We start from the raw sequence: 27,273 nt of genomic DNA on the forward strand, positions 1-27,273 counted from the left end.
TCAAGACACTGTCCATTCCGTTCATCTGCTCTTCCAAGTCCTTTGCTGTCTCTGATAGAATTACAATGCCATCGGCGAACCTCAAAGTTTTTGTTTCTTCTTCATGGATTTTAATACCTACTCCGAATTTTTCTTTTCTTTTCCTTTACTGCTTGCTCAACATACAGATCGAATAACATCAGGGAGAGGCTACAACCCTGTCTCACTCCCTTCCCAACCACTGCTTCCCTTTCATGTCCCTCGACTCTTATAACTGCCATCTGGTTTCTGTACAAATTGTAAATAGCCTTTCGCTCCCTGTATCTTACCCCTGCCACCTTCAGAATACGTAGGATAGTGAGGAGAAATGTGGCGACATTGAAGTGGAAATCGTTCTGTTCGGCAATTTGCAGATCATTTGTAGCCGTTCATGATCCAAAACGACGATGGAATTTTTGTAGATGACAATGTGCGATTTCAGAGGGCCACAATTGTTTGCGATTGGTTTGAAGAACATTCAGGACAATGCGAGCGAATAATTTGGCCACCCAGATCTCTCGACATAAATCCCATTGAACACTTATGGGCCATAATCGAGAGGTCAGTTCGCGTACAAAATGTTTCACTGACAAACTTTCGCATATATGGACGGCTGCAGAGGCAGCATGGCTCAGTATTTCTGCAAAGGCTTCCAACAGCTTGTTGAGTCCATGCCACGTCGAGTTGCTACACTACACTGGGCAAAAGGAGATCCGACACGACATTGGGAGGTACCCCATGACCTTTGTCACCTCAGTGTAATAGGAACAGAAATGGGCAAGCCGGCAACAGTATCACCATAAACTGTAACGTATGAATGTATCTATTTCATAATCACAACAAAAAGTGCCGTTTTACCAAACAGATCAGCTCTTGTCTCCACAGCAACAAGCGAGAGAGAAGAGCGTCATTTTGACTGCCGATCACGAGGCCTTGTGCCTAGTTCTGCCGCCTTGCTCCCCTACTGGCTGATTCCCGTGGAAGCTCGCAGACTTGTCGAGACGAAACTCACTTTCAATGCAGAGGTGAGCAGTAGCATTAATGGAGGTATAACAAGGGGAGATGCTCCTACAGACTTACGTTGTGCGTTGCTCTGAAGCCGGCGCCGTAATTTCTATTGTGTGTACGCAATAGTTGTTTTAAAATGGTAAACGTTACAGTGCTTTCGTGACTAATACAATGTCAGAAAGCATTTTCACACGTTTTTCTGGTCTTAAATGCGTATTTGGTCGAGTAATACGATGCATTTCGTATCGCTAACGTTAACTTTCTTTTTCGCATACGTTTCGAATAAGCAAGACGTATGTGATACGAAAAGGTTTTCTTTTTCTCATACGTTTCGAATAAGCAATAAGTATGTGATATGAAAAGGCTGCTTTTGTAATACAGCATTTTTTTTAATACTGGCTGAAGAAACTGATGTTCGGTCTACGTCGTCTTCCCGAAAATACCGACTGCGTATTTTGCTATGTTTGGTCGGTTTGCAATGATACCGTGACATAGCATTCACCGAGAGAGCTTTCTGAATTGGACTGATAGCTGATATGAACTGACAGAAATAAAACCGCTACTGAGCAGTACACGGCTCGTGTTCATGCTATTTATTCATTGTCATCTTCTATTACGGTACTGCCGCCTCGTTTTCTTAATCCATTTACTGGCATCACTAACTTCCTGTCTTACATGCCCGTAAGCGGCAGCAGCAGCGCGTATTGATAAGTGCACTGTCGTACCATCGCTGGAGCGACCTATCGTATATCCGGGTCGTCGTGTGTCTGGCAGTCAGTTGGAGACGGACCAGCAGTGAAGTCGGGGACGGAGCGCCGGTGAGGCGCAGACAGCCAGTGCTCGCCGACCGCTGGCGACACACGTGAACTGTCCGACGGAGGAAGATTGGAGCAGGACGACCGTTGGTTGGTCGTTCGGTTGGTCGACTCATCGGCCGACGTGTATTAGGTCCTTTCACTGTTTCCGGGCCTGAGCAGTTGGTCGGTTGCCGTGGAGCAGCGAGGAAATTTCCACGGCGAGTAGTTTGGCCGAAGCCGTTGGCGGCATCTACGCGCGGTCGGAGTGTGTGGTCCAGTTCCCATTGCTACGAGGTCCGTGGCTCACCGATCCTTGGCACGAAAGTTGGGTTTTGACTTAATCTACCAGCAAATCACGACTGTTCGCATTGTGTCTCTTGGATTTCGTTGTCGGCTGTTGAGACATTTCCGCGAGCAACAAAGTGTGTTTTCAAGTTGGCAAATTTTAGCCACCCTCTGGTCGAGTTTAATTGTACTTGGTTATTTTGAATTGAAGTGCACCAGCGGAATCTTCTGCGTCGTGGCCGTTAACGTTCCGGTTACCTGCCCTGGCCGTTGACGTAAGTTCAGGCATCGTGTTGTCAATGTCCAGCACGGTGTGTAGTTTGACAGCTCAATGTATAATTGGTTGTGGGCGCCAATACCTTTTACGTTGTTCCATTCAACTCCCTGTTGTGTGTTGGTCAGGTGGAACGGAAGTTATCTTGTCGGTGGGTCCGTTGACTGTCTGTCGGTTGTGTTGTCGCCGGATCGGGAATGGTTGGGCCGACTGTCTCACCTAAGCCATCAGTATTTTAATTCCAGGCCGACCCTCGGAAACTTCTGAGCGCAGTTGGCTGTACTGCCTTTTCTTATTTGTTCTTCTTGTTTGTATTTGTATGGCTTCTAGCCGATTTTTAAATTAAGGTTATTTTGCTCTTAAGGTGTCAGATTGTTTGGGCCTTCAACCTAATTAAAGAACTGTTCTAAGATAAGGCCTTTTGCCTTTTAAAAATTTAATTTTGGTTTGAGTCTTAAGAGATGGACCTCCAGCAGATTTTTTTTTAGTTTACAGTTGTTTTGGTCTTAAGGTGTGAGATTGTTTGGGGCCTTCAGCCTAATTGAAAGAACTCATTTAAGAGAAGGCCTAATCCGTTTTAAATTTCTGATTTGGGTTTCAGTTTTAAATTAAAATGGTCTTGCCCTTAAGGCATGAGACTGTATGGCGTATTCAGCCGGTTATTAAGTTCCAAAAAATAATGCTGTGTTGTTTTTTAAAAACATTTCTTGGCTCTTGTAATGTTTGGTCCAATAAATAAAGTTGTAGGTTCGAGTGTAACTGACAGCCACTTATTTTGGCCCCTTTCCACAATTTGAACTACCTGTCCTGTCCCGCGGGTTTAGCAGGGCGACTCAACTACAATAAAAGAAACCAGCGGAACAAAAATTCAAGTGTATAAAAGGATACATCGCTTGAAAGAGTTCACTTGCTAATGAACTGTTGTTCCTGTACAGTTACGACTGTAACCAAAATTATTAGTACACCCGTAAGTGACGCAACCTGGCCTCCTTGATTAAAACATGTCCACCAGAAGCAGCTGACATGTAGGACATCGGCTCCTCTTATCATACCTGCATGATGCCAGCAGACAGATATGTAACTACAGAACTTTGAGGCAGACAAACGCCTAACGTCAGGGGCGTGAGAGCGTGGTGTGAAAGGTGTTTCCCACAACCGCAGACACCTGTCACATTAGGTTTGCATAATAGTGCAGCATTGAAAAATGTTTACTGAAAAATGCGTGTTGTTCGCTATACAGCAAATACAGAGTGAACATCTTAAAACCGACAAACCAAAGTGACAGGTTCCTGACTAGAAATGGAGGAAAAGATTGCTTTGACCATGTGTCTGGAAATGAATCATTGCCTCGGTAGATGGCGCTGACGAAAGGCAGCTCCTCTGACCACGTGCCGTGTGTGTTCCTTGTGTGCTGCAGCTGATAGGGATAGTAGCGGTTTTCATGCAGGACACACATAACCGTACTTTGGTTTACGGCATGCTGGTGGCCGACTTGCCTGGAGCTTGCACTAGGGTTCGTCTCAATATCCTGTATAACCCGGTCCTCCACATCTGGTGTGTGCACAGTCCACCGCCTCCCTGCACGTTCGCCAATCTGAAAGAACCCATTATCTCACAAACGTCCAAAAAGGGCTTGAAATATTGCATGATGTGGTTGGTTTCTATGAGAGTACTTGTTTTGGTATAGCTGCGCTGCCTCTCGACTGTTTCCATCTGCTTGGCCGTACACGTCTCGGCTTCTTCCCAACGTGAATGCCTCGCATTCTGCTGCTTACAGTACGCTGCGTCAGTCACACGTGGTCAGAGGAACTGACAATCGTCGGCGCCATCTACCGTAGCAACGATGCATTTCCGCACACACGTACATAGGACCTTCCAATCAGCAATCCATCCCTACAGTTTGTCGGTTTTACTAATGTATGAGTACAGGTTGTAGATACATCTGGGAGTTTGGGTCTGGTCGTGAATCGCGCTCGGATAGCCAAATGGTAAGCCGACCGCTCGCGATAAACGGCAAATCCGGGTTAGAGTCCGAGTCCGGGACAAATGTTCATTGTCGCCAAGCGATTATTTCAAAATGTATATTGTTTTATGTTGATAGCTAACAGCAGCGTAAATTTCAGCCAAATGTTTGTCATTGTTTATGAGATACGTGAAATGACTAAAAAATGGTTCAAATGGCTCTGAGCACTATGGGACTCAACTGCTGAGGTCATTAGTCCCCTAGAACTTAGAACTAGTTAAACCTAACTAACCTAAGGACATCACAAACATCCATGCCCGAGGCAGGATTCGAACCTGCGACCGTAGCGGTCTTGCGGTTCCAGACTGCAGCGCCTTTAACCGCACGGCCACTTCGGCCGGCGAAATGACTAAAAATGCAGAATTTAAAGGTTACGTGAATTAGTAACTTATTGCCACGAGTTAGCTAACCCTTCGTAAAGAAGTTTGTCGGTATATCTAGCTTTCCAGTAACAGGGAGAACCATTTTTATGTAAAACATTTCATTTTTCGTAACATTTTTACTGGCGCTATGTTTTGCGTGAAATGTATGTGTGGTATGTATTTGACATGTGATTATTTGTAAATCAATAGGTGTGTTATGAGACCGCGGGAACATACACATGGACCGCAAGGGTCAATTAGGTACAACGGGGAAATACGTCAGTTTACGATAATAGGTTACCCAGAATTAATTATTTAATAATTTGATGTAAAGAAATGTGATAGCCATAGGACAGCCATAGGTAAAGAAATGTTGTAATATGACTGGTGCAAAGTAGAAGACGCAGGATAGATGATTGGCTATGATAAGTCACAGTCAGAGGAGAGCACCTTCGCACGCATTTTGTACGAGGAAGGGAGTCAGTAAGGATTCACTGCTCACCTTTCGTGACGGTGAAACGTGTTTGCACCGCGCACTGAAAGGACTTATTAATTTTGAGCAGTGGCGAAATTTAGGAGACTATAATGACTTTGAGAACTTTAAGGTACCGACTTATAAGACGTTTACGGAAATTTCGAATTTTTCTTTGAGCTCTGACTTATTTCGAATAATCTATGGCATGCTGTGCAACTGTAACTTAGAACTGATAGTTCGAAGTGAACCTTGCAAAGTACTGAGCGAGTATTCGATCCACAGACAATCAGCTGGTCTTTGTGGTAATGGGTCAGGGTGGATACCTTAAACTGGCTACTGAGAACGATTGTGGTGCGTGTGAGTCACACATCAATCTGTGCTTAGCACGGATTTGATAGTTAATTCTTTCCTTAGTTAGCTAAGCATAAGAATGAAATATTTTATACAACCTGTTGTTATGTTTATTGCGGCTTGTTCCTGCTACAACGTCTCTAGCCGAAAAAATCTACTTGTCGCTTCAAGGAAGGCATGGGCTGCAGGCCACCGAAAAATGAGTGGACATCCCTGAGTCGGCAACATACAGACACTTGTGGCCACACTTAGTGTGTTTTCTCACAACATAGTTAACAGCAACTTCGCATTTTCCTAGAACGCCTGCTAGAAACGTCCTGTGGGAGATGAAACCTGTTTCCCCCACCAGGGAGTGTTTCTTGATACATTATAAGTTGGTCTATGTGTGGATGATGCCAATTCCCCAACTGTTGTTCAGTTAATGAAAAGTCGCTCCATTTACATAGTTAGAACTTCATTAAATTCGCACGACCAATTTCGCTCTTTATATACTCTTTATATACTCTTATCGAGTATAGCTGAAACTGCCAAATGTTAATACATGGTCTGATGGGTATATAGATAATTTTGATAATAGGAGACATGAGACAATGCTTATATATGTACAGTACAAGTGCAGAAAAATATGCAATTTACGTTATGCTGAAGAGAAGCAACATCAAATGATGAAAACGGTGTAAGTCACGTGAATTTAAAAAAGTTTCGCACGCATTGACATCATGAGAAAAATGGACGTGTCAAAATTATAAAAACTATATAATCTGGCACATTAAAAGTGTTAACATACTTCGGTTTAAAAAAAAACTATATTCGGACGTGTTTGAGAATTACAACTGCAAGTTTCTCAGATAAAACGCTGAAAGCAATTGATTGTAAATAATTAAAGTATACAAGAGATGCAGTGAACGAGACGTCGACGTTGAGCGTAAAAGTACGATCTCTAACGAGTAAAATCTGAGCCACTGGGAATTGTTGACGACTGTTGCTTGGACCCATCGTCGATTGCTTACAAAAGTATGTTTACAAACAACAAATTAAAGCTGCGAACTTGCGGAATAACGTTAAAGGAACTTGATGAATTTATTATGAAGAGAGAGAAATTGACTCTCACCTTGTAAAAGCCAAGGAAAAGATCCTTAACCAGCAACACACACTAAGGAACACCAGTTTCTTGTATATATACCGCCCAGTTACTGACAAAGTCCTTTAAAGATATTCCGCAAATTCGCACCCGTAGCTAGTTGTTTGTAAACACACTTTTGTAAGCGATCGACGACGCGGCCAAACTATGCTAGAGACCTCGACAGTTCCCGGTAGTTTAAATTTTTCTCGTTAGAGATCCTACCTTTACGCTCGACTTGGACGCCTCTTTCATTGCTATTATTTCAAACTTTTATTAATTTCAAATAATCACTAACAGCCTTTTATTTGGAAAACATGTAATTGTAACTCTGAAACACGTCAGAATAAAAATTTTTTAGCTAATATATGTTAAGAGTTAACGGATTGTACAGTGTTTTATAATCACTACACGCCTGTGTCTCTCACTACGTCACTGGACGCGAAACTTTTTTAAACCCATGTGGCTTTCACTGTTACATCAGACGTAACTTCTCTACAGCATAACGTAAGTTGTATATTCTTTCTTCACTTGTACTGTACATATATAAACATTGTCTCTCATCTCCAATTATAAAAATGGTTCAAATGGCTCTGAGCACTATGCGCCTTAACTTCTGAGGTCATCAGTCGCCTAGAACTTAGAACTAATTAAACCTAACTAACCTAAGGACATCACACACATCCATGCCCGAGGCACGATTCGAACCTGCGACCGTAACGGTCGCTCGGCTCCAGACTGTAGCGCCTAGAACCGCACGACCACTCCGGCCGGCCCTCTCCAATTATAAAAACTATCTACATACCCATCCTATTATGTACACTGTAAGACAAAAAAAAAGGACGCAACAGCCCGCATCTCATGGTCGTGCGGTAGCGTTCTCGCTTCTCACGCCCGGGTTCCCGGGTTCGATTCCCGGCGGGGTCAGGGATTTTCTCTGCCTCGTGATGGCTGGGTGTTGTGTGCTGTCCTTAGGTTAGTTAGGTGTAAGTAGTTCTAAGTTCTAGCGGACTTATGACCACAGCAGTTGAGTCCCATAGTGCTCAGAGCCATTTTTTGAAAGGACGCAACACAAAGGAATTATCCGAATGGGACTGAAATTGGTAGATGTGACATACATACACAGACAAACAAATGATTACAATTTCGGAATAATTGTCTGATTTATTCAAGAGAAAGAGCACCACAAATCGAACAAGTCAGTAGCGTATTGGTCCAGCTCAGGCACTTATATAGGCAGTTATTCGGCTTGGCATCGGTGGTTAGAGTCGCTGTGCATCCTTCCAAGGGATATCTTACCAAATTCTGTCCAATTGGCGTGTCAGAACGTCAAAATCTGGCTGAAGGGCCCTGAGCATAATTCTCCAAACGCTTTCAATTTGGAAAGCAGTAGAAACTCTCACAGTGTGTTATCGGAAGTTATCTTGCTGATATGTAAGTCTGGGATGGCAACGAAACGGGGCCTTGGAGACCGTCATACATACCGCTATGCTGAAAGGACGCAGTGGGTGACAACCATAGGGTTTCTGCTACGAAAAGAAATGACACTCCAGACGATCTCTCCTGGTTGTAGGGGAGTGCTGTGGACGACGATCGTGTTGATATCTCAATACAGTCCGGTGCATCTAGAGACACGTTTTCACTGGCCATAGGGACTCACTTCGAAGCGAGACTCATCAGTGAACACAGTTCTTCTCCCGTCAATGACATTTTAACTACTTTTGAATACATTGTGAAAGTATACAGTGACCAATGTTATTACAAATATTTATTATCAAAAGCAGTCTTGACCACAAATTATTTATTCCAGTGACTGGGTGACCGGTTTCGACCACAACTGTGGTCATCTTCAGACGAATGAGTAAGAACCTGCTTCTGGTGGTAAATCACGACTACCACCAGATTTACCACCAGAAAATGTCGTTATTTACTACCAAAGACCGTCTTGATCACAAATTATTTATTCCAATGACCGGTCTCGACCACAACTGTGGTCACCTTCAAACCAATGATAAGAACCTCCTTCTGGTGGTAAATCACGACTACCACCAGATTTACCACCAGGAGGTTCTTATCATTGGTCTGAAGATAACCAAGGTTGTGGTCGAATTCGGTCATTGGAATAAATAATTTGTGATCAAGACTGTCTTTGATAGTAAATAACGACATTTTAGTCTGAAGACGTGTCTGGAGACGCCCCGGACCGTGGTGGAATACCAAACTGACTGTCACCCGCCATAAGGCCCAACATCAAAATGGCTCTGAGTGCTATGGGACTTAACTACTCTCGGGTCATCAGTCCCCTAGAACTTAGAACTACTTAAACCTAACTAACCTAAGGACATCGCACACATCCATGCCCGAGGCAGGATTCGATCCTGCGACCGTAGAGGTCGCGCGGTTCCAGACTGTAGCGCCTAGAACCGCTCGGCCACTCCGGCCGGCGGCCCAACATCCATGAGTTATGGTTTGGCGTGCCATTTCTTTTGATGTATGATTCGTTTGGTTGTCATTGGCAGTGGCCTTAGAGCACAACGGTACGTCGACGATTTTTTACGCCCCGTTTTGATGCCCTTCATGGCTATCCATCCTGGGCTTACATTTCAGCAAGAAGATGTCCGCCCCCAGACGGCTTGTTTTCCTGCTTGCCCAACCCTACATTGGTCAGTAAGGTCGTCGGATCTCTCTCCAACTGAGAACTTCAGAGCATTATGGGCTGGGCCCTCCAACCGTCTCCGGATTTTAACGATCTAACGCGAGAAATGGAGAGAATTTGACACGATATCCCTGAAAGGAACAAACAACAACTCTATCAATCAATGCCTAGCCGAATAACTGCTTGTAGGGAACGCAGGTGGGCCAACGCGTTATTGGCTTTCTCAGTTCGTGAAGCTGTTTCTCTTGAATAAATATTTCAATTTTTCTGAAATTGTAATTATTTGTTCGTCTGTACATGTACATCACATCTACCGATTTACGTTTTATTCGGATTATTCCTTTGTGGTACGTCGTTGTCTTTTTTATTTTTATTTCTTTTTGTATTTATCTTAGGGTACATTACGATGTAGCAACGGCCTTGTCGCAGTGGATATACCGGTTCCCGTCAGATCACCGAGGTTAAGCGCTGTCGGACGTGGCTGGCACTTGGATGGGTGACCATCCGGACCGCCATGTGCTGTTGCCATTTTTCGGAGTGCACTCACCCTCGTGATGCCAATTGTGGAGCTACTCGACTGAACAGTAGCAGCTCCGGTCACAGAAAACCATCATAACGACTGGGAGAACGGTGTGCTGACCACACGCCCCTCCTATCCACATCCTTAGCTGAAGATGACACGGCGGTCGAATGGTCTCGATGGGCCACTTTTGGCTTGAAGACGAAGTGCTTTTGTATTTATATGTGGCAGTTTCAGATACACTTGATAATGACCTCATATTAAGAGCGAAACCGGTGGTGTGGACTTAATGACGTTCTAATTAAGCAACTGGAAAGGCTTATTGATTCGCCATCAGCAGGTCCATCGTCTTCGCGTCGGTGTACATTCCTGGTGCTGTGCGCGCTGTTGCAGCCGGAGCGTGTGCGGAAGTACGGCTACCCGGTGGAGGAGCACTGGGTGACGGGCGAGACGGGCTACGTGATGCGCGTGTTCCGGGTGCCTCGCGGACGCCCGCAGCCGCAGACACAGGCCCGGCCAACAGACGCTGCTCGGCCCGCCATCTACCTGCAGCACGGCGTCGTCGCCAGCTCTGACATCTGGCTGCTGCTCGGCGAAAAGTCCTTTCGTAAGTATGCGGCAGAGCGGCAACTGCTACAGAAGCAAGCGTCACTATGCAAAAGACAGACGCCGCCTTACATCCTCCTGAGCAGTGCTGCGGCTCGTGTCGGTGCTGTTTGTAGGTTTCCGCCCTCTGTTGCAGGCCAAACAGTATAGTTGCATAGTTGCGGTTGTTTGTCCTCTTCTCGTGTTGACTGGCGCCTCTCTGTTTCACAAGCGTTGCCTGTCCGCTAGTGGCATCAGCGGCGGCTATCGGTATGTAGTAACTGTTGCCCTATCGTCAGGGCGACGTCGTTTTTCCGTGAGTGGGGCAGTTCAGTTGGGGACTCAGGAGGAGCAAATTTCAGGAATTACCTCTCATCACGGAAAACCGAGTGGCCCACGGCATTCACTTAACTACCCAGATAGCCCGCCATGAATCAAATCGAACATTTATGGGACATAACCGAGAGGTCAGTTCGCGCACAAAATGCTGCTGCGGCAACACTTTCACAGTTATGGACCGCTATAGACGCTGCCTGGCTCATTATTTCTGCAGAGGACTTACAACGGCTTGTTGAATCTATGCGACGGCGAGTTGCTGCACTACGCCGGACCTCTATACAGGGTGTTACAAAAAGGTACGGCCAAACTTCCAGGAAACATTCCTCACCGACAAATAAAGAAAAGATGTTATGTGGACATGTGTCCGGAAACGCTTGATTTCCATGTTAGAGCTCATTTTAGTTTCGTCCACCTACGCTCAATGGACCACGTTGTCATGATTTCATACGGGATACTCTACTTGTGCTGCTAGAACATGTGCCTTTACAAGTACGACACAACATGTGGTTCATGCACGATAGAGCTCCTGCACATTTCAGTCAAAGTGTTCGTACGCTTCTCAACAACAGATTCGGTGAGCGATGGACTGGTAGAGGCAGACCAATTCCATGGCCTCTACGCTCTCCTGACCTCAACCCTCTTGACTTTCATTTATGGGGGCATTTGAAAGCTCTTGTCTACGCAACCCCTGTACCAAATGTAGAGACTCTTCGTGCTCGTATTGTGGACGGCTGTGATACAATACGCCATTCTCCAGGGCTGCATCAGCGCATCAGGGATTCCAAACGACGGAGGGTGGATGCATGTATCCTCGCTAACGGAGGACATTTTGAACATTTCCTGTAACAAAGTGTTTGAAGTCACGCTGGTACGTTCTGTTGCTGTGTGTTTCCATTCCATGATTAATGTGATTTGAAGAGAAGTAATAAAATGAGCTCTGACATGGAATGTAAGCGTTTCCGGACATATGTCCACATAACATATTTTCTTTCTTTGTGTGTGAGGAATGTTTCCTGAAAGTTTGGCAGTACCTTTTTGTAACACCCTGTATATACCACCTCTATGTATGTCTCGCTTAGGAATCGTGAGAGTAAGATAAGGGATGGATTATGGCGTGTGTACAGGTATACAGTCAGTCAGTCCTCCCTCGCTCTATACCGGAACAGAACAGAAAAGAAAATAGATAATGTTGGTACAGTTGTTTGCGAGTATTTGTGTGTATGTAGATGTAGTGGAATCCAAAACAATCGTTGTGAGTGAAAATACCAGGAAATGTAAAATTCATCCTGTATTTCGGTTATTAGTTACAAAATAAGTCTCAAATACGTTAGCAGTTATCGGCTAATCGTGATGTGTAAGGAAAGAATGTGACAAAAACGTTGCCCATAATGGTTTCCTTTGTTTTAGACTGAAGGAAGAAATATCTATACTGACGACTAAAGCGATGTAAAAAGCTGCCGGAAAAAAAATCGTGAAAAGCGGCACTTCTCGATGTCTCTTCTGTTTGACAACTGTCCGTAGATTTCCCTGTTTCACAAGACATCGTGACGAAAATGTAAGGTGTACCAAGTTCGTTATCTTTGAATTGCAGAACCCCTTTTAGAGAACCGTAAACGTCGACGTGGGACCGGTTTCTGAGCCTTTTCTTTTTTCGGTGTTGTGGAAAGGCATGTTAGACGAATCTTTACTTGCGATGAGCTGTCTGATTGTGCTAATAAGTAGACAAAATAACATTCAACGGTGTGGCTACATACTGCCACACCAAGCAAACCAATAAAAGCTCTGCAAACTTTGCAAGCCATGAGGGTTGGCTAGTGCTTTTAGGGACGCTAATTGAATTTTTTATGTAGGACATGGTACGAAATACGGTTCTGAAGGCCACTGGGGACGTTACGAAATATGAGATGAGCTGTCAAAAGTGAATGTGACGGCCGCTTGGCTACCGGCTCTGACCAGAACCACAGAACTGTTGCGGCAGTTCAGATTATGGCACACACTGGGCTCAAAGTTGTGTCTCCATCTTCATATTCATCAAAAGCTGACTTGGCTGTCATCGCTTTGACTCCGGCGAAGAGCCTGAAGCCGCTGTCAATGGCTGGCTGCAATCAAAGGAAGCAGAGTTAAGGCGGGGGGGGGGGATCTGTCAGTTTCTTAAAAGATATGAAAAATGGTTATGTAGAAAAATATATACGAAAACCACAGTCGAATCTGGAGAAGTATGAACTACATAACTAAGTACACTTTATGAAGGAAATAAAAGAAAGGCACAATGGTTTCCATCCATTCCCCCTCTACCCCCCAAATAAACCTCTGTAAGTGAGACTTGTTTTCGGTTTTCATGTCTGGACCTGTACAAGTGAAAGTGACTCCAGTAAATACGCGGAATTTTCATTTGTGCTACGCACTAAATTGATTCAGAATTTCAATCACATAACTTCATCTTTACGCAGTTCCAGACCTGAATAAATTATATCTCTGTGGATAAACCGAATGTTTGATTCGTATACAACCTGGGAAATCCAATGTGTTTGCGTGTTAGTACAGGTCGGACGAAGACACGTGTGGTAATTGTATTTCTGCAGAGCGCACTAGAACTAAAGGACATATAATAAAGCGTAGAAAATTAAGTAAACAAACGTTAGTGAAAATCAATACAATAACGTATGGAAGTTGAGTAAAATAAACGTAATTATTAACACTTGTTTTTGAGCTCAAATAACAGTCGTTTCGCTTTTTTAAGTGTATAAATTGCCCATTTCGCCTTCAGTGTCCTTATCACTATTTTTTTTACTTTAGATATTTATTTATCCATATTGTATGTCGGAAAATTTTCCACTTTATTTATGGATAAACTTGAATAGTAGCGGCTCCGGTCAAAGAAAACTATCATAACGACCGGGAGAGTGGTGTGCTGACCACACGCACCTCCAACCCGCATCCTCAACTGAGGACGATACGGCGGTCGGATGGTCCTGATGGGCCACTTGTGGCTGAAGACGCAGTGCTTTTTTTTGCTCACTTCGACTTACGAACGTGATTCCTGCGTCACTTTTATGTTGCAAACATACAACATGCATACATTAACTTACGAGGTTTCACCAGCTACAACGCTGTCTCGTTCCCATTTGAAATTAACCTCCCCTTCATAAATACTTCGTCATTTTTCCTTGCAAGTTTGTTAGGACGATATGACTGTCCATTATAGATACAAGACTTTTAACAACCACAGAATGTCTCAATTCAAAAATAGAATAACTCTGAACTATCTCTACGCATCAGGTAGTTTGTAGATTTCTTTTTTCATCATCTTAAAATGGCCCTGAGCACCATGGGACATAACATCCTTGGTCATCAGTCCCCTAGAACTTAGAACTACTTAAACCTAACTAACCTAAGGACATCACACAGGCCGGCCGAAGTGGCTGTGCGGTTAAAGGCGCTGCAGTCTGGAACCGCAAGACCGCTACGGTCGCAGGTTCGAATCCTGCCTCGGGCATGGATGTTTGTGATGTCCTTAGGTTAGTTAGGTTTAACTAGTTCTAAGTTCTAGGGGACTAATGACCTCAGCAGTTGAGTCCCATAGTGCTCAGAGCCATTTGAACCATTTTTTTGACATCACACAACACCCAGTCATCACGAGGCAGAGAAAATCCCTGACCCCGTCGGGAATCGAACCCGGGAACCCTCATCATCTTCATAATCATCACCATTTCTCCCTCTCCCTCTCTCTCTCTCTCTCTCTCTCTCTCTCTCTCTCTCTCTCTCTCTCTCTCTCTCGCTTTCTTTCTCTGAAATTTTGTACCAGAAGATGGAATCTTGCCCTTTGAATATGTTCATTGTCTTTTTAGAAGCGTCTGCTCACGTTTCCATAGCTTTTGGTTTTCAGTATCGTTATGATATTCACACCTTCCGTTGTGACACGTGAAGTAACCTGAACAGAATTGCTGTGTATGGTCTTTTGGTAAGCGGCGGGGACCCCAGTCGGCACAGTCGGCATACACCTTCGACGAGTGGTGGCCGAGTGTGTAAGCACTGCCAACAGAGACGTCCAGTTGTGCAGCAAAGTGGTTGATCCATCGATAACCTCTAATGAGAGTGTCCGCACGTTCCAACATTAGAGGAGTCACAGATGTGGCTGGCACATGGGAGATCGGACAGGTCTGCTCGACTTTGTTGCGTTGATAACAGACACCTCACCCAAAGACTCACCGTACTTTTGTTCAGTGTCAAGTCTCTGTAGACGCTCTTCATGTGCCTATGAATATCTGCGATGTTCCTGTTTTCTGCCAAAAGAAACTCAATGGGAGCTCTCTGCTTGGAAATCATCTTCCCTACAGACGCCATTTTCAAGGCTACGTATAGCGCCGCCACCCATCGGAATTTCATGAAACTATAACGGCTGAAGCGCGAATATTCGACGATGTCCTACAACAAACTCCACATTTTCTCAACCAAAACTGGCAGAGGAAACAATCTGTTGCATTACTTATTGAACGTCCTTCGTTCTCTCTGCCCTCCTGTCGTAATATTTTCATTCTCGTCTTATACTATGCCTTCTTTTGTCGTCTGCTGCCACCACTCTCTCACGAGTGCTACTCTCGCATCCAAAGGAAGGGGGTAAGAGCTCGTTAGCTTTTAAAAATAGCGAATCATACTATGGCTTACAACTCTGCTTCCATCTTCGTCGCCAGAAAGGGTGGGGGGGGGGGGGAGGCCCGGTGTATTTGAAACACTCCAATCATCGTCCGGTGGAGGCTATACGCTTTTGTCCCTTTTCCGTTTTGCACTATTCTCACCTGCCCTAAACTTTATCTCTATATGGAGTGGTGGGGAGAAATTTTCGGTACAATCTAAACACGCCAATGATAATCTATCCATTTAATTTCTTCAACATCTCCGGGAAGCTCTCTCATGAATCAAACAAACCCGTGGCCATTCGTGCTGCCCTTCTTTGAATACTTTCAGTAGGCCTGTCGTCTGTTAGTCCTGTTTTGTATGGGCAGCACACATTTGAAAGATGTTATAAGATGGGACGCACAAGAGTTCTGTAAGCAGCTTTCTTTGTAAACTGGCTGCATCTTCCCAGTATCATGCCAATGAACTGAAATTTGCCAATTACTTACGTACGACTGAGCTTAAGTGATCATATCAGTTTATATCCACGCAAACTGTTCCACCAAGATATTTGTAAGCGTTGACTAATTTCCAAATATAACTTATTGATTAGATGTAGAACATTATGTTCCTTCGTTTTGTGGAGCGCATAATTTTATATTTATGACCGTCTAAAACAAGTTATCAATCTTTGCACCACATTAAAATATTATCAAGGTCTAACAATATTTTTGCAGCCTTTTTTAGATAAGTACTTCATTACAGAGAGCTTCATAAAATGTAAAAGTCTGGTATTACTGTTAATATTGTCTGCAATGTCTCTAATATAAAACATGAACGGAAATGGTCCCAATGTACTTCCACACGGCTCGCCTTGAGATTACGTTTACATCTCTGGATGACTCTTCATCCGAGATACCACGCTACGTCCCCTCTACCAAGAAAAACTCAATCCAGATACAAAGTTTATTTAATACAGCATATACACTGAAGTGACAGAAGTCGTGGGATGCTTCCTAACATCGTGTCGGACCTCTTTTTGCCCAGAGTAGTGCAGCAATTCGACGTGGCATGGATTCAACAAGTCGCTTGAAGTCACCTGCAGAAATGTTGCCTCTATAGCAGTCCATAATTGCGAAAGTGTTGCCGGTGCAAGATTTTGTGCACGAACTGATCTCTCGATTACATCCCGTAAATCTTCGATGGAATTCATGCCCGATGATCTGGTAGGCCATGTCATTCGATCGAACTTTCCATAAACTTCTTGAGGCCAATCGCGAACAACTGTGACCCATTGACATGGGACATTATCATCCATAAAAATACCATCCTTGTCTGAGAACATGATTTCCAGAAATGACCGAAAATGGTCTACAAGTATCCCAACATAACCATTTCCAGCCAGTGATCGGTCCAGTTGGACTAGAGGACAGCCCACATCATTATGGAGTCACCACCATATTGCACAGTGTCTTGTGATAACTTGGGTGCACGGCTTCTGGGATCTGCACCACTCTTAAACCTCATTATCAGCTTTTCCCAATCGAAATCCGGACTCATCTGACCAGACCAAGTTTTTTCTTTCGTCTAGCACCCAACCGATATGGACACGAGCCCAGGATAGTCGCTGCAGACGATGTCGTGGTGTTAGCGAAGGCACTCACGTCGGTCGTCTGCTGTCATAGCCCGTTAACGCCAAATTTCGCCGCACTGTCCTAACGGATATGTTCGTCGTACGTACAACATTGATTTCTGCGGTTATTTCACGCAATTTTGCTTGTCTGACAGCACTGACAACTCTTCGCTAACGCCGCAGCTCTCGGTCGTTAAGGCCGTCGACCACTGCGTTGTCCGTGGTGAGTGGCAGTGCCTGAAATTTGGTATTCTCGGCTCACTTTTGACACTGTGGCTCTCGAAATACTGAATTCCCTGACGATTTCCCAAATGGAATGTCCCTTGCGTCTAGCTCCAAGTACCATTCAGCGTTCAAAGTCTGTTAATTCCTGTTGTAAGACCATAATAACGTCGGAAACCATTTCACATAAATCACCTAAGTACAGTCCGCCCCTGGTAGCTGAGTACTGCTGGCACGGTAGCTCAGCGTGTTCGGTCAGAGGGTTAGCTGCCATCTGTAATAAAAAACTGACTCAACGGCTCAACACTGAACTTGAACGTGTGTGACGGGATATCTGCACCGAACAAATGCAACGAACAAAATGAGAACAATAAATAAATAAAGTGGTTAGCGCGACAGAAGGTCAATCCTAAGTGCCCGGGTTCGATTCCCGGCTGGATCGGAGATTTTCTCCGCTCAGGGACTGGGTATTGTGTTGTCCTAATCATCATCATTTCATCCCCATCGACGCGAAAGTCACCGAAGTGGCGTCAAATCGAAAGACTTGCACCCGGCAAACGGTCTACCAGACGGGAAGCCCTAGTCAGACAACATTCACATACAATTGACATCTCCGTCAATGCACTGCCCTTTTATACTTTGTTTACACGATACTGTCGCCGTCTGTATACAGGGTGTCCATAAATTCCCGTTACAAACTTATAGGACTTGTAGAGGTGAGTGAGTACATAATACTTTGAATAGGAAGCCATGTCCGAAAACTTACCGTAACCGTTCTACGATGGTTCAGTACAGACGTGTAACGCGTCCACTTCTGCTGACGGATAGAGAAAAGTCTCAGAGTTGCTTGCCGTGGTATGCAATAGGATAGAAAGGATGAAGTGTACTACATCAGACAGACACCTGATGTCATTTGTCTACGTTGCATCAGTACTATTTTGTAGGTCTGGATTCTTTTAAGGTCTGGAATAATGTAAACAAGTAATGTTTCAGTGTTAACACAAACAAAGGTGTTTAAGTGATAAATGGATGTTACGTCATGTTTCCTTTCGAACCGTTACCTAATAATTGTACTGTGTAACGCCCAATGCAATTCCTCAAGTAGAAGTGGACGAGTTATCTGATTGAAACCGTCGTGGAAGGGAAACAGTACGTTTCCAGACCTGGGTTCCTGTCCATAATATTATGTAATCACTCCCGTCTATAGGTCCTAGGGGTTGGTAACGGGAATTTCCGAGCACACTTTGTATGCATATGGCTATCCCGTGACTTTTATCAGCTCAGTATAAACATACCTACGTTAATAAATGTTGGTGCGGTACTGCCTCCAAAAATTTTTGGGAGATACTGTATCTACATGGGTACCTAGATCCATAGCTTTGGGGATGCCATGCGAGAAAAGCGCACGTTGGGTTTCGCAGGACCGATGTTTTCGAGATCAGTGGGGCTTGGTTGGAGTAGATCATCTAATTCAAGATACTACGTTTGAACTAAGAATATGAAGTATTTATCGACAATTATGCTCCCTTGTTTTTATCTGTGCTTCGTGTTACTGTTTTGATTTTGTAACTTCTATTCGATGTTTTCGTGGGTTCTTCTTGTTTGGTTTTAAATAATTTGGTACTTTTAATCGATTTTAACGACATTAGTCTCTATTTTATGTAAGGGTGCAGATGAGCCCGTAGTTCAGCGCCATAAAATCATAATAATCATCACCATACTGCCCGCCCCGATAGCTGAGTGTTCAGCGTTACGGATTGCTATCCTACGCGCCCGGTTTCGATTCCCGGCTGGGTCGGGGATTTTCTCCGCTCAAGGACTGGGTGTTATGTTGTCTTCATCATCATTTCATCCCCAGACGGCGCGCAGGTGACCCACTGATGCGTCGAATGTAATAAGACCTATACCAAGGCGGCCGGACCTGCCCCGTAAGGGGCCTCCGGGCCAATGACGCCAAACGCTCATTTCCATTTTCATCACCATACTTTTCCAACTAGGTCAGCGCTCTGTTTCGACAGGAGTCACTCTCAACCAGCAGAAGTGCTTTCCTCTTTTTTCGCGCCGTCTGAGTATGTGCTCTTCCTTCATGAGATGGAGTGGTGCTACACTGCGCTTCTCTGGTGTTGCAGCATTCGTGCTGGCGGACGCTGGCTATGATGTGTGGCTGGGCAACGCCCGTGGCAACGTGTACTCCACCAACCACACGCGGCTGGACCCCAACAGCGAGGAGTTCTGGCAGTTCAGGTGAGTCCGACTCAACCCACATATGTAGCATTCCACCATAAGGAACATCATCCAAATAGCAGATTAGCTTGTGTTGCAGTAAATGATGCACAGGACTTGTAAGTCAACTAGACAGGAAATGTGACCCTATCACCAATAACACCTGTCCAAACTTTGAAAGGAAATCTCCACTGATGTGCCATCTCAAAGGCACCGTTAGTGTTATAAGCCGAATTGCGTGTGTTGTGGATGATCATAACACCATTTCGGCTAAAGCATTCTTCGCTTGCAAATAACATTTACACGAAGAACTGTTGATCATTCTCATATTGTGCAAATGATCCATTGGCAGAAGACAGCCCGAGCGGCAAAGTCAGGCGCGGCCAGGGCTTGTATACTTTCTACATCATATGGGTACAGTTTCTCTCATGAAATTTCCGCCAGATGATGGAGGCGAAAAGCATTCACCAGCAATTCTTCTGGTATCTGTGACCGGTATTGTGCTCACTTGTTGTAAAACACGGTCCTCCATTCGCGGTGTCGGCAGTTTTCTTGGTCTACCTCCGCGTTGCATGTTAAGCTTAGGTGAACTAGTCTCACGAGGCGCTGACGGGAGCTAGTGAACACACATTGCCGTCTGGCTGTCTGTCTCTGAGGACGCTGCCTCTCGTGCATTGCCATTAGCACGGCCGTACTTGAAACTGACGTCAGTCACTTCCTCATTTGAAAACCTGGGTGTTGCTACAGATGTGCATACTGCGTTAGACCTATGTTTATTAGGAATATTTGCTTCTTTCATTGTCCTCTACTATTTATAACAGAGAAAAATGTCTAACAGCAATACTGACTAAAAAAATTACATTTAATTTCTATGAAAATGTGACAGTTATAAGCATGTATTAAATAATTAAAGAATAGACAAACTCTTTCATAATTAAAATCGAAGAAAATACACATTACATTTAATTTCTTAAAAAACATAAAAATTAACGGTATGTCTAAAAACTAAATCTCTTACTTTATAAATGTTCGCATCACACCCTTCACTGTGGTACACCTGTTGCGGAACACTGTTCTATGACATCATAGTATGAACGTATGAAGAACTGTATAAAATGAAAATGGAAATAGCATTAGAAGTTAGAATTGATGCCACACCTGGGCGATTGAACGAAGGAACATTTACGATAAATCGGCCTGGGCCATCCTTCGGCCAATGCTCAGAAATTTGTGGAGCAAATCAAAAATTTATACCAATTGTAATTGAAATAACGTCAGTAAACTTGTTTGTCATTTTCCGGTCATATATCCGAATAACATACTTTCCAATTCTATTTGTGAAGAATGTGTTCATATGTTTGTGAATTCCCAAGGGACCAAACTACTGAGGTCATCGATCCCTAGACTGACATCCTACTTAAACTAACTTATTCTAAGAACAACATACACACACAGTCATGCCCGAGGGAGGACCCGAACCTACGGTGGGAGCGGTCGCGTAATCCGTGACATGGCGCCTCAAACCGCGCGACCACTACGCGCGGCTCATGAAGAATGTCTCATGAATGTTTGGGCGTACTTTTTTGTTGTATCCCGTACATTTTATTTACACACTCTTGTGTATTATTTTTAAACTGTCACGTAAAGGCAGGTGTGTCTATGCAGCAAACTACACTCCTGGAAATGGAAAAAAGAACACATTGACACCGGTGTGTCAGACCCACCATACTTGCTCCGGACACTGCGAGAGGGCTGTACAAGCAATGATCACACGCACGGCACAGCGGACACACCAGGAACCGCGGTGTTGGCCGTCGAATGGCGCTAGCTGCGCAGCATTTGTGCACCGCCGCCGTCAGTGTCAGCCAGTTTGCCGTGGCATACGGAGCTCCATCGCAGTCTTTAACACTGGTAGCATGCCGTGACAGCGTGGACGTGAACCGCATGTGCAGTTGACGGACTTTGAGCGAGGGCGTATAGTGGGCATGCGGGAGGCCGGGTGGACGTACCGCCGAATTGCTCAACACGTGGGGCGTGAGGTCTCCACAGTACATCGATGTTGTCGCCAGTGGTCGGCGGAAGGTGCACGTGCCCGTCGACCTGGGACCGGACCGCAGCGACGCACGGATGCACGCCAAGACCGTAGGATCCTACGCAGTGCCGTAGGGGACCGCACCGCCACTTCCCAGCAAATTAGGGACACTGTTGCTCCTGGGGTATCGGCGAGGACCATTCGCAACCGTCTCCATGAAGCTGGGCTACGGTCCCGCACACCGTTAGGCCGTCTTCCGCTCACGCCCCAACATCGTGCAGCCCGCCTCCAGTGGTGTCGCGACAGGCGTGAATGGAGGGACGAATGGAGACGTGTCGTCTTCAGCGATGAGAGTCGCTTCTGCCTTGGTGCCAATGATGGTCGTATGCGTGTTTGGCGCCGTGCAGGTGAGCGCCACAATCAGGACTGCATACGACCGAGGCACACAGGGCCAACACCCGGCATCATGGTGTGGGGAGCGATCTCCTACACTGGCCGTACACCACTGGTGATCGTCGAGGGGACACTGAATAGTGCACGGTACATCCAAACCGTCATCGAACCCATCGTTCTACCACTCCTAGACCGGCAAGGGAACTTGCTGTTCCAACAGGACAATGCACGTCCGCATGTATCCCGTGCCACCCAACGTGCTCTAGAAGGTGTAAGTCAACTACCCTGGCCAGCAAGATCTCCGGATCTGTCCCACATTCAGCATGTTTGGGACTGGATGAAGCGTCGTCTCACGCGGTCTGCACGTCCAGCACGAACGCTGGTCCAACTGAGGCGCCAGGTGGAAATGGCATGGCAAGCCGTTCCACAGGACTACATCCAGCATCTCTACGATCGTATCCATGGGAGAATAGCAGCCTGCATTGCTGCGAAAGGTGGATATACACTGTACTAGTGCCGACATTGTGCATGCTCTGTTGCCTGTGTCTATGTGCCTGTGGTTCTGTCAGTGTGATCATGTGATGTATCTGACCCCAGGAATGTGTCAATAAAGTTTCCCCTTCCTGGGACAATGAATTCACGTTCTTATTTCAATTTCCAGGAGTGTATATGCTGCCGGCTCCACTAAAGTAACAAGCTGAAAATGTAATATGACAGGGGTAAACAAGTCAGTAAATACAAAATAATGCTGGTTCTGAATGAAGGAAGGAACCAAAAGTAATGAGACTATCCTTCGATGTAGAGCAGATGTAAAAAAAAGAAAAGATTGCCCGACTAACGTTCATTAGCATTGTAAGATGTGTAAACTGGTGTGGAACAGTCACTTCACTCTACATCATTGACTAAGTAATGGTAGTCAACCGGTCTATATAGGCCAGTCAGTTGAATGGAATCAAAGCAGTAAGTTAAGTCAACATGGAGGCGTGACACAATGGCAGAATGGAGCTATTGTGTTTGGACTTTGCATGACCATATCGTGAGTGAAGGTGCCCTGTTTGTTGGTGTTTCAATGCGGACTGTCCAAAGTGTACACAGTGAATGGTGCTCGCAGCCATGTAACATGGCGTGAGACCAGTGGTAGTCAACCGGTCTACATGGGCCAGTCAGTTGAATGGAATGAACGCAGTGAAGTCAACATGGAGACGTGACACAATGACAGAATGGAGCTATTGTGTTTAGACGTTGCATGACCATATCGTGAGTGAAGGTACCCTGTTTGTTGGTGTATCAATGTGGACTATCCAAAGTGTACACAGTGAACTGTTCTCGCAGCCATGTAACATGGCGTGAGACCAGTGGTAGTCAACCGGTTTATATGGGCCAGTCAGTTGAATGGAATCAACACAGTAAGTTAAGTCAACATGGAGTCGTGACACAATGCCAGAATGGAGCTATTGTGTTCGGACGTTGGGTGACCATATCGTGAGTGAAGGTGCCCTGTTTGTTGGTGTATCAATGCGGACTGTCCAAAGTTTACACAGTGAATGGTGCTAGCAGCCATGTAACATGGCGTGAGACCAGTGGTCATAAAAAGTTCCTAATCGCCTCCTCAACATAGAAATGGATAGTAGCTGAGTGGATGCGTATAGCGCGGTCGGTCGAGCCAGTACTCTGGCTCACGTCACATGATGCAAGACGTTGAATGCCGCAGTGGTATAGACCAGAGCATGTCAAACTTCACGCGTGTAGGATGTGTGGGCCAAGGCCCGGCCTGTCACACAGCTTTGCGCGGTCCTTCTTGGAAGTATCTGAAACAGTGCGACATCTCATTAAGCATTGCGGTGTGACATTTGTTGGTCGGCAAAACACATTATGTCAATACTGTTCACTCTTCGTTACTTGTTCGTGGTATGAAGGACGTTCACAGGTCGTGTGGTTGTTTTCACAAAAAGAGGAAATCTAGTGATCTATCAAATTCCTTAAAATGTATACGAATGACAGATGAGTGGGAGGAGAATTGTCATTTTGCATAAGCAACGGGTACTGCATATTTGCTATGGAACGACATCACAATACCATGCAGAAAGAATTTAAAGATTTAGTTGAGAATGAATGAGCAAAAAATTATAACAATCGACAGGATGCATTTTTCTGTACATCAAGAAACATTTTGCGATAAATTTTCAGGGATGGAGCACGTGAAGAAATTTGTGATACGAATAGTAAAATTTCTGAAGTCGCCCCTTATTCCGTTGTCAATTGTAACAGTTTTCAATGGAACTGAATGAAGAGTATGGAGACTTCATATCTTACTCTTAAGTACATTGGTTAACGGTCTGGACGATTGACTGATCTGGCCTTGTAACATCAATCAAAACGACCTTGCTGTGCTGGTACTGCGAACGGGTGAAAGCAAGGGGAACTATGGCCGTAATTTTTCCAGAGGGCATTCAGCTCTACTGTACAGTTAAATAGTGATCGCATCCTCTTGGGTAAAATATTTCGGAAATAAAATAGTCCCCCATTCGGATCTCAAGGCGGGGACTGCTCAGGAGAACGTCGCTATCAGGACGCGTTGTACGGATTGGTGAGTGGAATGTCAGATCCCCTAACCGGGCAGGTAGGTTAGAAAATTTAAAAAGAGAAATGGATGTGTTAAAGTTAGAAATAGTGGGAATTAGTAAAGTTCGGTGACAGGAGGAACAAGACTTTTGGTCAGGTGAATAGAGGGTTATAAATACAAAATCAAACAAGGGTAATGCAGGAGTAGGTTTAATAATGAATTAAAAAATAGGAACGCCGATAAGCTACTAAGAGCAGCACTGTGAACGCATTATTGTAGCCAAGATAGACACGAAGCCCACGTCTATCACAGTAGTACAAGTTTATGTACCAACTAGCTCCGCAGATGATGAAGAGATTGATGAAATGTATCATGAGATAAAAGAAATTACTCAGATAGTTAACTGCTACTACTATTGCGTTGGCCACATAAACCGCAGTCGGTCTTTTGCCTTACCAATCAGCCTCCTCCAACGTCCTCGGACCATGTATTCTTCTTCAGACAGCCCCAGCGTACTCATATCCTCTCCGACCTGATCAATCCATCGCAGTCGTGATCTTCCCCGTGGTCTTTTGCCTCTAGTATCTTCCTCCACTACCTGCCTGAGGAGCTGGCCTTCTCGTCGCATTACGTGTCCATACCACTTCAGTTCAAAATGGTTCAAATGGCTCTGAGCACTATGGGACTTAACTTCTGTGGTCATCAGTCCCCTAGAACTTAGAACTACTTAAATCTAACTAACCTAAGGACATCACACACATCCATGCCCGAGGCAGGATTCGAACCTGCGACCGTAGCGGTCACGCGGTTCCAGACTGAAGCGCCTTTAACCGCACGGCCACACCGGCCGGCACCACTTCAGTCTTCAGAGGTATTTTGTGTTATCCATATTCAACTTCAGCCCTGCTCTCATTGCCTCTTCCTTTAAAGTTCTGTGTCATCTGAATCTTACTCTATCTCTGCTATTAAAACGACATCATCCGGATAGGCGAGGGTGTTGATCCTTCTTCCGAGCTTTATTCCTCTCTCTAGGCTACCTCTCTCAGGGCAGGTTAAACAGAAGAGGGGAGAGGCAGTCTTCTTGTCACATTCCAGTCCTCACCCTGAACTTCTTTGATAAGTTTCCATTTACTTTCACCATGCATGTTGTCTCCTGGATGCATTTCTGTGTCAGTTTAATTAATCTTCTTGGAACTTGAACACTTTCGAGTCGGGCCATATTGCTTGTCTAAGTTAAGGGAGACGAAAATTTGATAGTCATTGGGGATTGGAATTCTATACTAAGAAAAGGAAGAGAAGGAAAAGTGGCAGGTGAATATGGAATGGGGGTAAGGAATGCAAGAGGAAGCCGCCTAGTAGAGTTTTGCACAGAGCATAATTCAGTCATAGCTAACACTTGGTTTAAGAATCATGAAAGAAGGTTGTATACGTGGAAGAGACGTGGTGACACGTGCGGGAGGGGGGGGGGGGGGGTTCAGACTGATTATACAATGGTAAGACAGAGATTTCGGAAGAAAGTTTTAAATTGTAAGAGATTTCCAGTGGCAGATGTCAGACCACAATTTATTCGCTATGAACTGCAGATTAAAACTCGAGAAACTGCAAACGGTAGGAATTCGAGGAGATGGGACCGGAATAAATTGAGAGAACCAGATGTTGTAGAGAGCTTCAGAAGGAGCATTAGGGAACGATTGACAGGAACTGGGGAAAAAATACATTAGATAGCTTTGAGAGATGAAACAGTGAAGGCAGCAGAGGATGAAGTAGGTAAAAAGACGAGGGCTACTAGAAATCTTGGGTAACACAAGAAATATTCAATTTAATCGATGAAATGAGGACATATAAAAATTGCAAAAAGTGAAGCAGGCGAAACGGAGTGCAAACGTCTAAAAAATGAGGTCGACAGGACATGAAAAAGGGCTAAGCAGGAATGGCTGGAGGACAAATGTAAGGATATAGAAACGTATATCACTAGGGGTAAGAAAGATGCTGCCTACAGGAAAATCAAAGAGACCTTTGGAGAAAAGAGAACCGCCTGTATGAAAATCAAGAGCTTAAATAGAAAACCAGTGCTAAGCATAGAAGGCTTAGCAGAAAGGTGGAAGGAGTATATAGAGGCTCAATACGAGGGATATTTACTTGAGGGCAGTATTATGAAAATGGACGTAAATGAAGATGAGAAGGGAGATTTGATACTGCGGGAAGAATTTGACAAAGGACTGTATTGCTTAAGCCGAAACAAAGCCCCGGGAGAAGACAACATTGCATTACAGCTACTGATAGGCTTGGGAGAGCCAGCCACGACAAAACTCTACCATCTGGTGAGCAAGATGTATGAGACATGCGAAATACCCTCAGATTTCAAGAAGAATATAACACTTCCTGTTCCGAAGAAAGCAGGAGGTGACAGGTGTGAAAATTACCGAACTATCAGTTAAATAAGTCACGGTTGCAAAATACTAACACGAATTCTTTACAGAAGAGTAGAAAAACTGGTAGAAGCCGACCTCGGGAAGATTAGTTTGGATTCCGGAGAAATGTGATAGCACGCGAGACAATACTGACCCTACGAATTCTCGTAGAAGGAAAGGCTAATCTAGTTTTATAGAATTTGTATACCTAGAGAAAGCTTTTGGCAATATTGACGGGAATACTCTCTTTCAAATTCTAAAGATGGCATGGGTAATTATACAGGGAGCGAAAGGCTATTTACAATTTGTACAGAAACTAGGTAGCAGTTATAAGTCGAGGGATACGAATGGGAGCAGAAGAAATATATA

At 44.7% G+C, this 27,273-nt stretch overlaps 1 protein-coding gene across 1 annotated transcript in view; it reads left to right on the forward strand.

The window, feature by feature from the left end:
* The window catches only part of LOC126198963 (lipase 3-like), a 202,432-nt gene that overhangs the window by 67,305 nt on the left and 107,854 nt on the right, over window positions 1-27,273 (forward strand). Inside the window, exons 2-3 of the mRNA XM_049935613.1 lie at window positions 10,283-10,496; window positions 19,412-19,526. Coding sequence (XP_049791570.1) covers window positions 10,283-10,496; window positions 19,412-19,526 — 329 coding nt within the window. The remainder of the gene's footprint in view (window positions 1-10,282; window positions 10,497-19,411; window positions 19,527-27,273) is intronic.

Source organism: Schistocerca nitens, chromosome 8 (assembly GCF_023898315.1).
Source record: "Schistocerca nitens isolate TAMUIC-IGC-003100 chromosome 8, iqSchNite1.1, whole genome shotgun sequence".
Classification (NCBI taxonomy): Eukaryota; Metazoa; Arthropoda; class Insecta; order Orthoptera; family Acrididae; genus Schistocerca; species Schistocerca nitens.